Source organism: Babylonia areolata, chromosome 8 (assembly GCF_041734735.1).
Source record: "Babylonia areolata isolate BAREFJ2019XMU chromosome 8, ASM4173473v1, whole genome shotgun sequence".
In the NCBI taxonomy this organism is placed as follows: Eukaryota; Metazoa; Mollusca; class Gastropoda; order Neogastropoda; family Buccinidae; genus Babylonia; species Babylonia areolata.
Window position 1 is genome coordinate 15,399,738 of NC_134883.1, and position 14,062 is coordinate 15,413,799.

Here is a 14,062-nt window from a genome sequence, read left to right on the forward strand (position 1 = left end):
ATAACGCACACAGATGGCCAGCCTACACACAATATTGTGAGAACAGTTGTTGTGTTGGTGTTGGTGTTTTTTTTGTTTTTTTTTAAAGAAACTTTGAACATGCACACATATGCACATCAGCATGTGCCACAAATACATAAATACATTTTTTTTTTAAAGAAAGAAAAACAATGTGTACTGTATTCACAATTTAGAATTAGAATTAGAATTAGAATATCATGTTTCCTCAATAAAGAAAAAAACACAAAGAATTTCGTAATAATGTATGATCAGTGGATGTACTCTGGCTATACGATGACAGCTGGTTCTGTTGGAACAATGCTTTACACAATGGATGGAACGAGGCATGGAGACTGAAAGACGTGCAGGAACTGTGGGGTGAAAGCCTTGGGGAACGGTGACAAAATATCACACCCTGTGATCATAACGCACACAGATGGCCAGCCTACACACAATATTGTGAGAACAGTTGTGTTGGTGTTGGTTTAAAGAAACTTTGAACATGCACACATACGCACATCAGCATGTGCCACAAATACATAAATACTTTTCTTTTCTTTTTTTTTTTTTTAAAGAAAGAAAAACAATGTGTACTGTATTCACAATTTCTTTCAACCCCCCCCCCCCCCCCCCCCCACACCCCTCCCCTCCCCTCCCCCGCCAATAAGAAAACTGACATCTGCCATGAAAATGAAAAGAAGACAAAAATGCACTAGGTGTGAAACCTAACACAAAATGTGTCCTGTTTTGATGGTTTTCTTTTCCAGGATTATGATCACACACACCCACACCCACACATACACACACACCCACACACACACACACACACACATACACGCACACACACACACACACACACACACACACACATACACACACACACACACACACACAAATACATGTGTGATCAAAAAGTGACAGAACATCAGTTGCAGGAATTTATTTAACAGACATTTGATCACACTTGTATGCATGATGCAATGGAACAGTCTTTTTCCAACTGCGCATTTTGATTATGATTATGGCTATGATGACTCTGAAAACTTCATGTACAGAACTCCTTATAACTGTTATCCATTTGTTCATTATTATTGTTCACGTTTTCACTCGAAACTAATTCTACGCTTCCCTTCCCTTTAAACTGAAAAAGAAAGCTTTTTTAGAAACAAAACTATAAAATGAAGATTCTGCTAACTATGACTTCCAACCACAGAAGATCATGCAAAAATATATGTATGTAAATATATACAAAGGAAATAACATCAGGAATGCATGCTTCGCTTTACATCACAGTGTGTAAGTAAGCCATGCCTAACACTTTGTAAACAAAATAAAAAGCACGACTCAGCAAACACCAGAAAAAAATTACACTCATGCCACATCTTATCAGTTACAGCTTGCTCAATAAAACCTTCAGCTGTTTTCCTTAAGACAGATTTTTCTCTTCTTTTAACTACTGACGGTGAAGAAAGAGGAGGAAGATGACTGACGATGCTGCTATGGAGGTACATCTTAGGTCTGGGGACTTACTGACAGTGCTGCTATGGAGCTACATCTTAGGTCTGGGACTTACTGACAGTGCTGCTATGGAGGTACATCTTAGGTCTGGGACTTACTGACAGTGCTGCTATGGAGGTACATCTTAGGTCTGGGACTGACTGACAGTGCTGCTATGGAGGTACATCTTAGGTCTGGGACTGACAATGCTGCTATGGAGGTACATCTTAGGTCTGGGACTGACTGACAATGCTGCTATGGAGGTACATCTTAGGTCTGGGACTGACGGACGATGCTGCTATGGAGGTACATCTTAGGTCTGGGGACTTACTGACGATGCTGCTATGGAGGTACATCTTAGGTCTGGGACTGACTGACAGTGCTGCTATGGAGGTACATCTTAGGTCTGGGACTGACTGACGATGCTGCTATGGAGGTACATCTTAGGTCTGGGACTAAATCACAAGGCTGTACTCCACGTTTCTTTTCATAATGTTACCCCAGCGTTACCCAGGCCTGATAAGAGACAAACAACTGCAGTGCTGGTCAGGAAGTTTGAGCAACACACCCAAAGACGCATCTATGAAGTATATATCACTCAACTCTGTGGTCCCAGTCTTCCCGTTTAAGCCCATAGCATGCTCTACCCTTGGGTAGGGGGCCAGCCGCGGACAGAAAAAACAACCCAAAAAACCCACCTCCACTGGGAACCCAACCCACAGCCTCCCAACTGTCAGTTCACGATGCTAACCACTTGGCCATGGTGGCTGTTCAGATACTTCTTTCGTCTCTACTATATCAGATCTGGTTCCCCAGGCCTTCTCATATCCAAACAAGGGAGAGGATCCATGCTTCACGCTCTCAAGTGAGCAGAGAGATTCATTCCTCATGCAGCTAACACAAAAAGCCTGAGTTACAAGCAGTTAAAACCCTTACACTGATATAGGACTCTAACCGATTTGCCAGCTCTTCCATTCTCTCCTTCAGTTTGCAGACAGAAACAAAGCATGTTTCATTTTTGTGACATCAACAAGCAACAGCACTGGTTTTGTTACATGACTGGTCAAATCTCTGTTTCTTCTATAACAGAAACAGAGCTCATCTTATGTGATCTATATACAAATCTAGCGTTTATGACAAAATGAACAGCAAAAAAAGAAAGAAAAAAAAGTGATTTTGAGTTTGCATTTATCTGGGTATGCGTGAAATTGTATGCATATTTCATCTGTGTGTGTGTGTGTGTGTGTGTGTGTGTGTGTGTGTGTGTGTGTGTGTGTGTGAGAGAGAGAGAGAGAGAGAGAGAGAGAGAGAGACAGACAGACAGACAGACAGAGAGAGAGAGTGAATGCAAGCATGTGGGAGTAGGGGAGTGTGTGTGTGTGTGTGAACACACCTGTGTTGGTATTTTTTGTTTTCCCACATATAAGACTGTAGGCCTGCTTGCTCTTTTTTTTCACATGATCATTACAGAAAAAAATATATTTCAAAACTCACTTAACATGTAACAGTAAGTCCAACAATCTATCACAATGCTTGAAATCACACATTCTGTTTACAAAACTACCACTGCCTGATGGCAAAGCACTAAAAGGACTCTCAGCTTATTTTATGGCCCACTGAGAACTTCAAAGGAGCAAAATGATAAATAAACATTTCATCTTGGGAGGAATCATCAGAACTGCTCACCATTTGAAGCCCTACTAAGTAATTAAATGAAAATATGTTATCTACAATCAGTGGGAACGTCACTTTCGAGTTTTTACATTCATGGTCATCTTCGAATCCCTAGAATGAACATCATCATCACAATTATCAGTTGTTGCTCTTGTTAAATCTACACATTTCCTTTTAAGAAATCCAATAAATAATTATAGTTACTGTACTTCTATTTATTTCAAATATTCATCTTTAACTGCCTTCCATCTATTCTCCTACCTTTTTATTTATCCATTTCTAAATAATAATGATTCAGACTGTGTGAAAATTTACACTTTCACTCAATGTCTATAATCAACAGTAAAAATTAAACAAAATTCCTCCTCCTTGTCAACCCTAGCTGCCAAATTAGAAAATAACTCCAAATGCATGTAACACGCTGTCTAAAATTTGGAAACACACCTCCTGTACATTAGAGGAGTGTCTCTTCTCCCCAAAATCTGTGCAAACAACAGGTGAATAGGAGATTATCCAACAACAACAAAGCTTTTGAAGTGTCCAACTATTTTCTTTTTCATCAAAATATGTTTGGCAGTCTACCAGCATCAACAGCACCACCTAGCTTTTAATCTTTGCAGACCAGTCAGTGAGACCGAAGAAAGAGCGACGAGATTTATTTCCCTTTGATCCAAATTTGATTGATATCTGCTCATAAGATTCATTAGAGAGTTAATTCACTTCAAGTGCACACAAAGTAAATATTGAGGAACCAGCCTGCAATACGCTAGAAAGAATCTCTCTCCACCAAATCTCCATTTACACCAGGTAACAGAAGATCGTTTTTAAATTTCATGGGAAAAAAAAAGTTAAATAAATTCCATAGAATGTAGGCATAAGTGAAGAAGTGATGTCTATCATAACGTTAAATCCTAGTGTGTCATGTTACGACACAAAATAAAAAATAGTGATAGTCACAAATGAAAAACAAAAGCAACAACATATAAGTTTAGTCACAAACTTACAAACAGTTGTTAGTTCCCTTGACACTATTGGTCACTCAAAAAAATAACAAACTGAAACATGAATTTTACAACTCTATGTCCTGTGCATAAAAATAAAGAAACACAAACACACACACTTAAGTGCATGCGCACACACACAGACACAAACACACTTATGCCCCCCCACACACACATACACACAAGCATGCACTGCACACACACACACACACACACACCTAAGAGACATGCACTGCACACAGAAACAGAGAGAGAGAGACAGCGACACACTCATACCCACACACACACACACACACGAATGCACTCACATGGCAAGTGAGACTTGTTATTTCTAAGTTTCAAGGAGTTGTCAAAGCATGTGGACTGATCCATACTCGCTACACCACATCTGCTTTTTATCCATTTAAATTCTCACAGCAGATGCCAGACCAACGCATAAACCCAAAGCGCCGGTCAGGCCTTGAGAGTCTATGCAAGATTTGTATGAATCATTAACTCACTGCGGACAAAGGAACGCAATAGTGTTCCTGAGGTAAGACGCAGTTCTGGATGACGGAACGCTATAGCGGCTTCAACGATTGAATTTTTTCCCCATGTTTTCCTCATGGGTTAGCACAACAACAGCAGCTGCACTGGGCATTGCAAATGTGTCAAGGGTTGAATGGAAAGTTTCATCGTGAGATTCCGTAACTAAACACTTGCTGGTGCATTCGGGCTACATCACAGATGCCTGACCAACACACGAGTGCATGCATATATATATCATATATATATATATATGTGTGTGTGTGTGTGTGTGTGTGTGTGTGTGTGTGTGTACCTATCAGAGTGGATTTCTTCTACAGAATTTTGCCAGAGGACAACCCTTTTGTTGCCATGGGTCCTTTTTCAGTGCACCAAGTGTGTGCTGCACACAGGACTTTGGTTTATCATCTCATCCGAATGACTGGACGCTCAGTATGATTTTCCAGTCAAACTGACTTGAGAGAGAGCGTGAAACCAGGAATCTTAACTCAGATGCTCGCGAACACTGTACTGGCAGATGAGAACTCAGAAAAAAAAAGAGATAAAAAGTGAGAAAGAAGTGGGGACAAGAAACACTCCAAACTATCACCAGGGATATAAAACAGGGGAGGGAACAACTGGACTTTGTAACACTGACAAATCTCAGGCCATGGTTTGGGGGAAACCCAAAGCGTGTGTCTTTATACCAAAACAGAGTAAAATAAAGGGGAAAAAAAACCCAAACCCATTCTAAAACAAGAAATCACCAAAATGCCTACACAGAAATCTGCTGCATAATGCCAAAATACTTCCAACCATGAAAAAAACTTTTTCTAGCGTGCCATGTCTTTGTTTTCTGAGTCACTAAAATACCAGTCTGTAATTCAGAAATGCTCTCACTCATGTTTTATACAAAAAGAGTACCCCGGCCAGATCCACAAAAAGGAAGCTTACGTAATTCTCCTGCACCTGGCTGTCGTCCAGTGGCCTGAGGGTCCCCTCTTTGTACCATCGCTCAGGAAATGGCTGCCATTCCTGCACGCCACAGAAAACTCAGCGAATGAATAGGAACATAGTCATAACACTAATGGGCCACACCACAGCCACAGAAAACACTGCAAATAAATGTGTGCAGTCGTTACAGATATACCACATGAAACACCACAAATAGATATATACACAGTCATAACAGGCACACCACAGGAAAAACCACAAATAAATGTGTGCAGTCGTTACAGATATACCACATGAAACACCACAAATGGATATATACACAGTCATAACAGGCACACCACAACAAAGACCATAAATAAATGTGTGCAGTCGTTACAGATATACCACATGAAACACCACAAATAGATATATACACAGTCATGACAGGCACACCACAGCAAAGACCATAAATAAATGTGTGCAGTCATTACAGATATACCACATGAAACACCACAAACAGATATATACACAGTCATAACCAGCACAACATGAAACACCACAAATAAATGTGTGCAGTCATTACAGATATACCACATGAAACACCACAAACAGATATATACACAGTCATAACCAGCACAACAGGAAACACCACAAATAAATGTGTGCAGTCATTACAGATATACCACATGAAACACCACAAATAGATATATACATAGTCATGACAGGCACACCACAACAAAGACCACAAATAAATGTGTGCAGTCATTACAGATATACCACATGAAACACCACAAATAGATATATACACAGTCATAACAGGCACACCACAGGAAAAACCACAAATAAATGTGTGCAGTCGTTACAGATATACCACATGAAACACCACAAATAGATATATACACAGTCATGACAGGCACACCACAGGAAACACCACAAATAAATCTGTGCAGTCGTTACAGATATACCACATAAAACACCACAAATAGATATAATACACACAGTCATAACAGGCACACCACAGGAAAAACCACAAATAAATGTGTGCAGTCGTTACAGATGTACCACATGAAACACCACAAACAGATATATACACAGTCATAACAGGCACACCACAGGAAAAACCACAAATAAATGTGTGCAGTCGTTACAGATATACCACATGAAACACCACAAATAGATATATACACAGTCATGACAGGCACCCCACTGGAAACACCACAAATAAATGTGTGCAGTCATTACAGATATACCACATGAAACACCACAAACAGATATATACACAGTCATAACAGGCACACCACAACAAAGACCACAAATAAATGTGTGCAGTCATTACAGACATACCACATGAAACACCACAAATAGATATAATATACAGTCATAACAGGCACACCACAACAAAGACCATAAATAAATGTGTGCAGTCATTACAGACATACCACATGAAACACCACAAATGGATATATACACAGTCATAACAGGCACACCACAACAAAGACCATAAATAAATGTGTGCAGTCATTACAGATATACCACATGAAACACCACAAAAAGATATAATATACACAGTCATAACAGGCACACCACATGAAACACCACAAATAAATGTGTGCAGTCGTTACAGATATACCACATGAAACACCACAAATAGATATAATATACAGTCATAACAGGCACACCACAACAAAGACCATAAATAAATGTGTGCAGTCGTTACAGATATACCACATGAAACACCACAAATAGATATATACACAGTCATAACAGGCACACCACAGGAAAAACCACAAATAAATGTGTGCAGTCGTTACAGATATACCACATGAAACACCACAAATAGATATATACATAGTCATGACAGGCACACCACAGCAAAGACCATAAATAAATGTGTGCAGTCATTACAGATATACCACATGAAACACCACAAATAGATATGATATACACAGTCATAACAGGCACACCACATGAAACACCACAAATAAATGTGTGCAGTCGTTACAGATATACCACATGAAACACCACAAATAGATATATACACAGTCATAACAGGCACACCATTGGAAACATCACAAATAGATATATACATAGTCATGACAGGCACACCATTGGAAACATCACAAATAAATACATACATAGTCATAACCCCCCTCGCAACCCCCACCTCCACCTCCCAGGAAACACCACAAATACATATATCATACATAGTCGTAATACTTACAGGTACCCACAGGAAACACCACAAATAGATATATACATAGTCATAACAGGCAGACCACAGGAAACATCACAAATAAATAAATACACAGTCATACCCCCCCCCCATCCCCTACCCCCCACCCCACCCCCCCCATGAAACACTACAAATACATGTATCATACATAGTCGTAATACATACAGGTACACCACAGGAAACACAACATACAAATATATATACACAGTCATAGCAGGCACACAACAGGCACAGGAAACACCAGAAATAAATATATACAGTCATAACAAGCAAACCTCAAGAAACACCAGAAATAAATATACACATAGTCATGACAGACACATCACAGGAAACACCATAAATATATATATATATATATATATATATATATATATATATATAGTCATAGCAGGCATACCACAGGAAATGCCAAAAATAAATATACATATTGTATTGTTTTGTATTGTACTCTTTTTTGTCACAACAGATTTCTCTGTGTGAAATTCAGGTTGCTGTCCCTAGGGAGAGCGTGTTGCTGCACTGAGAGCGCCACCCATTTTTTTAATGTATTTTTTTCCTGCCTGCAGTTTTTTTATGTGTGCTTTTTTTAAATATCGAAGTGGACTATCTACAGAATTTTGCCAGGGGCAACCCTTTTGTTGCCGTGTGATCTTTTACGTACGCTAAGTGCATGCTGCACACGGGATCTCGGTTTATCGTCTCATCCGAATGACTAGCATCCAGACCACCAATCAAGGTCTAGTGGAGGGGGAGAAAATACTGGCAACTGTGCCGTGATTTGAACCAGCGCGCTCACATTCTCTCGCTTCCTAGGTAGACGCGTTATCTCTGGGCCATCAGTCCACATAACAGAAACAGGAGCGTGAGGAGAATGATACACAGTCGTAACAAAGTCAGTAACCCGCAAAAAAAAAAAAAAAAAAAAAAAACACCCCCAAAAACACCACTTAAACAACAACCTCAAACTGCAAAAACTCTGTCAGCATGGTGCCTAAAAGTTTATCAAGAGTCGTGTCCCACTTCTAGCTGAAGCAGCAAGGGACCAACTGGACTGGAATGGCCAGAACAGCCCAGAACAGAGTGCAATGGTGAGGGGTCATCGATGGCCTATGCTCCACCAGGAGCGATGGGCATAATGAATGAATGAATGAATGATGTGTCCCACTTCTGATTGCTTACACTCAGCTGAAAGGCTGGAATAACCATTTCAACAAATTGGGATTTGATTACCAAGCACCATTCCAGCACAGACATTAAAACCAGTGCCGAAGTAGCGCTCAAGTGTGGAGCAAAACTGAATAACTTATTGCCACCAGCCACTGTGGCAAAGTGGTTAGTGTCATGGATGGATGACTGGGAAAACAAGGGTTCAAGGATCCATCAGAGCTCCGACCCAGAGCTGAGTGTTCTACACAGACTAAAATGGGAAGACTAGCACCAGTAAAAGGTCATCCACTTCATGGATGTGTCTTGGGGAGTGTTGCATAAAATATTTCCTGACCAGCACTGCAGGTGTCTTTAACTCTCAGCCTGGTCAATGCTGGGATATAACATGTGGCGTGATGGCCTAGAGGTAATGCGTCCGCCTAGGAAGTGAGAGAATCTGAGCGTGCTTGTTCGAATCACAGCTCAGCCGCCGATATTTTCTCCCTCCTCCACTAGACCTTGAGTGGTGGTCTGGATGCTAGTCATTCAGTTGAGACGATAAACCAAGGTCCCGTGTGCACTTAGTGCATGTAAAAGAATCCACGACAACGAAAAAAGGGTTGTTCCTGGCAAAATTCTGTCGAAAAATCCACTTCCATAGGAAAAACAAATAAAACTGCATGCAGGAAATTTTTTTTAAAAATGGGTGGCGCTGTAATGTAGCGACACGCTCTCCATGGGGAGAGCAGCCCGAATTTCACACAGAGAAATCTGTTGTGATACAAAAGAAATACAAATACAAATACAAATACAAGAGTACAGCCTTGTCCAGTTGTTCCTAACCTAAATAGACCCCAACGGCATCATCGTCATAACCCTCGTCACTGTTCACCATCATCAAAATATAGAAAACAGAATGACCCAGACAGGAGCAATAGCTGAGTGGTTAAAGCGTTGGACTTTCAATCTGGGGGTCCTGGGTTTGAATCACGGTGATGGCGCCTGGAGGGTGAAGGGTGGAGATATTTCCCATCTCCCAGGTCAACATAAGTGCAGACCTGCCAGTGCCTGAACCCCCTTCGTGTGTATATGCAAGCAGAAGATCAAATACACATGTTAAAGATCCTGTAATCCATGTCAGCGTTTGGTGGGTTATGGAAACAAGAACATATCCAGCATGCACCCCCCCGAAAGTGGAGTATGGCTGCCTACATGGCACAGGAGCAGATCACAGCAAAACAAAGCACATCACATGGTATGTAAAAAAAGCAGTTGCTGATTATTTCAATTTACCACCATGAAATTACACACACACACACACACACACGGCCCTTCCCCTCCCCCATCAAGCAAACAGTCTTTCCCTAACCTGAGAGTGCCAGCTGTCCAGATAGTAGCGTTTACCAGCGCGGTACGCACATATAAACTCCTTTCCTTCACTGTTTGTGAACGTCTCGAACACCACTTGATCCGGCTGCAACTGAAACACACACACACACACATTAAGATCAAGCAATGGTAGCATTCACTAATTTGATACATAGTAACTGTATGTGTGTGTGTGCACGTGCGCATGCATGAGCTTGTGCAAGTATGTGTGCTTGCGTGTGTATGCATGCATATGTGTACATGCCCATGCATGTGTGAATATAAGTATGTCTAGTTCAGTGATCGCTGAGTGTGTCAACATAATTAATGTGTGTATCTTTATGTGTATTTTTGTGTGTATCGTTATGACTTTGTATGTGTGTTTGTCTGACATCCACAAATCTGGGTAAGCTGACACAGAATTCACAAAGGCATATCAAAGTAAGATCAGAAACATTGACTGACATGTTTAACTAAACATGAAGCTACAGCAATGCAGTGAAGAGAAAATGTTTTTACACCAAACTTTGTCATAATGATGATAATAAATCTTAAAAATAGTGAGAATGATAGTGCGTTTGTATATAGCACTTTCGAATCTCTCAAAGCACTTTACAGTAACACGTTAGTCAGTGAAACACACACACGCGCGTGTGCACACGCGCGCGCGCACACACACACACCCACACATGCCTGGAAAAAGCAGATGTTGATCCACAGACTACAGATACTGAACGGAGTGCCTAAATTATGTAGGGACTGCTTTGAAATGAATGGGGTTTTTAAATTAAAAATTTTTTTTTTTATAGATTTGTTCTAAAAGACTGAATGAGGAACACTGTGATGGGCAGAAAAAGGTATAGAATTCGGTGATTTGTATTCCTGAAGAACTGAAAGCTTTCCTGCCATGTTTCTGCAGAAACACTAGAGATTCCGTCATCTTCAGCACCCCCCCGACCCCCTTCTGTCTCTCTCCCCGCCACTTTTTTCCTTGGCCGCATGATGAAAAAACAACACTGTTTGTTTACTTCTCTATCACCCCCATAAAATTACATTCAATCGACCATCCAATCATGAATCCCCCCCCCCCACCCTCCTCTCTCTCTCTCTCACACACACACTAGAGTTATTTATAATAGCATTATTATAGCATTGTACATAAATACTTTTACTTATGTTTGTGCATGCGTGTGTAAGTTGGATAATGTTGCTGTTGTGAATAATTTGGTTCTCACTATTTCTTTTTATTTTTCATCTTTTGCTTTGTTTTCTTTGCTCAGAGGGATGGCTGTAAAAAAAACATTGTGCTCATTCCTTTAAGAATGCTCATAAGATTTCATTTGTTCTCTCTCTCTCTCTCTCTCTCTTCATTTAAAGCCTTTTATGTGGGGATCATTATAAGACAGAGGCTCATACCTATGTACAGTAAATATGCACAGGTATCAAATTTCTGCACATTTTACAATTGAGTTGTGAAGCTGATATTCTTCTCTATGCAGCTGCCCATGATGTGGCATAATCACTATGACTGATATATATATGTATTTATTTTGTATTTGTATTTCTTTTAATCACAACAGATTTCTCTGTGTGAAATTCGGGCTACTCTCCCCAGGGAGAGCGTGTCACTACACTACAGCGCCACCCATTTTTTTGGTATTTTTTCCTGCCTGCAGTCTTATTTGTTTTTCCTATGGAAGTGGATTTTTCGACAGAATTTTGCCAGGAACAACCCTTTTGTTGCCGTGGGTTCTTTTATGTGCGCTAAGTGCATGCTGCACACAGGACCTCGGTTTATCGTCTCATCCAAATGACTAGCATCCAGACCACCATTCAAGGTCTAGTGGAGGGGGAGAAAATATCGACGGCTGAGCCATGATTTGAACCAGCGCGCTCAGATTGTCTCGCTTCCTAAGCGGACGTGTTACCTCTAGGCCATCACTCCACATCATATGCATCCATATGCATATATATCTAACTGACATGGTTGAGTACCGCCACTGACTGATGTAATTTTTCATCTGATCAGACACACTTAACCCCTTATCTGCTGCTGATGAGCATGCTTGCCAATGAAGGGCTGTCTCCTTTCACTGAGATAAGAGGAAGGTGGCAGAATGGTTAAGACACTCAGCTGCCAATACAGTGAGTCCTTGAGGGTGTGGGTTCGAATCCCGCTCTCACCCTTTCTCCTAAGTTTGGCTGGAAAATCAAACTGAGTGTGTAGTCTTTCGGATGAGATGATAAACCGAGGTCCCATGCGCAACATGCACTTGGCTTACTGAAAAAGAACCCAAGGCAACGAAAGTGTTTGTCTTCTGGCAAAATCATGTCAAAAGAAATCCACTCTGATAGGTACACAAATATGTAAGCATGCCTGACAAACACGCTGGGTTAAGCTGCTGGTTAGGCATCTGATTAGCAGATGTGGTGTAGCGTATATGGACTTGTCTGAACGCAGTGACGCCTCCTTGAGAAACAAACTGAGATAAAGGAGACCTATGATAGGTGCAATAGCCAAGCGGTTAAAGCACTGGACTTTCAATCTGAGGGTCCCAGGTTCGAATCATGGTGACAGCGCCTGGTGGGTAAAGGGTGGAGATTTTTACGATCTCCCAGGTCAACAAATGTACAGACCTGCCAGTGCCTGAACCCCCTTCGTGTGTATACACAAGCAGAAGATCAAATACGCATGTTAAAGATCCTGTAATCCATGTCAGCCTTTGGTGGGTTATGGAAACAAGAACATACCCAGCATGCACACCCCCGAAAGCGGAGTATGGCTGCCTAGATGGCAGGGTAGAAATGGTCATATACGTAAAAGCCCACTCACGTGTATACGAGTGAACATGGGAGTTGCAGCCCACGAATGTAAAAAAAAAAGAAAAAAAAGGAGACCTCACTGGTCAGGATGTCAATCAGTCACCATTCCTTATTCGGACAGCTTCCTCCTGGGCTAGGATTACTTTTGTGTCAGCAAAAATCAATGATACCTGAGTACAAGTCAAAAACCTCGTCAGTTGACTCTCTCAGACTTTGGTCTGATTCGCAGACCAGTTCTGAGTTTAGCTCTCAGACTATTATCAAATTCATTACGGACCAAGTACTGTTCTAGTGTCAAGTGCATATGCTTTAGTAACCTGACAATTGAGCATATAATTTTTGACAGTAGCTTGATGAAGCCTTATATACACGAAAGTGTGTCTTCACAAGTCACTGAGAACGTTGATGTTTTTGACTTTTTGCATTCATTATCAGTTGTTTCGCTTGTCAGTTTAACAACTTTTCTTTTACGAAGTCCTTTAAGTAATTTCCTGTAATTAAATTTTGAAATTTTTTTCTTTTTTTTTCAGATTTCACCCACATTTCACCCTCATTTGCCCAGTTTCCCCAACACTCCATTCATTCACATCTCCCACCCCTTCTAACCGATAATACTCAAATGTATTCATAAATACTTTAACAAAATGTCTTCAATCACTGATATGTGTGACGGGACATTAAACAAAATTCCTCCTTTGATGAGTACACACACAAAAAAAAGTGGTGACTGCATTTCAAACTATTGCCACACTAATCTCTAATTCAGCAGTCATGTGGTTAATCCCTTTTCAGGCTGAAGGCTATAACAAAGTGCTTCAGCCCAGGCAGTGCAGTCACTCAAAGGAGGCGTCACTGTGTTCGGACAAACCCACAAATAATAATA

At 40.8% G+C, this 14,062-nt stretch overlaps 1 protein-coding gene across 1 annotated transcript in view; it reads right to left on the reverse strand.

Annotated features, from left to right (window-relative positions):
• The window catches only part of LOC143284568 (uncharacterized), an 82,476-nt gene that overhangs the window by 35,428 nt on the left and 32,986 nt on the right, over window positions 1-14,062 (reverse strand). Inside the window, exons 4-5 of the mRNA XM_076591359.1 lie at window positions 10,358-10,468; window positions 5,631-5,711 (exon numbers count right to left, since the gene is read on the reverse strand). Coding sequence (XP_076447474.1) covers window positions 5,631-5,711; window positions 10,358-10,468 — 192 coding nt within the window. The remainder of the gene's footprint in view (window positions 1-5,630; window positions 5,712-10,357; window positions 10,469-14,062) is intronic.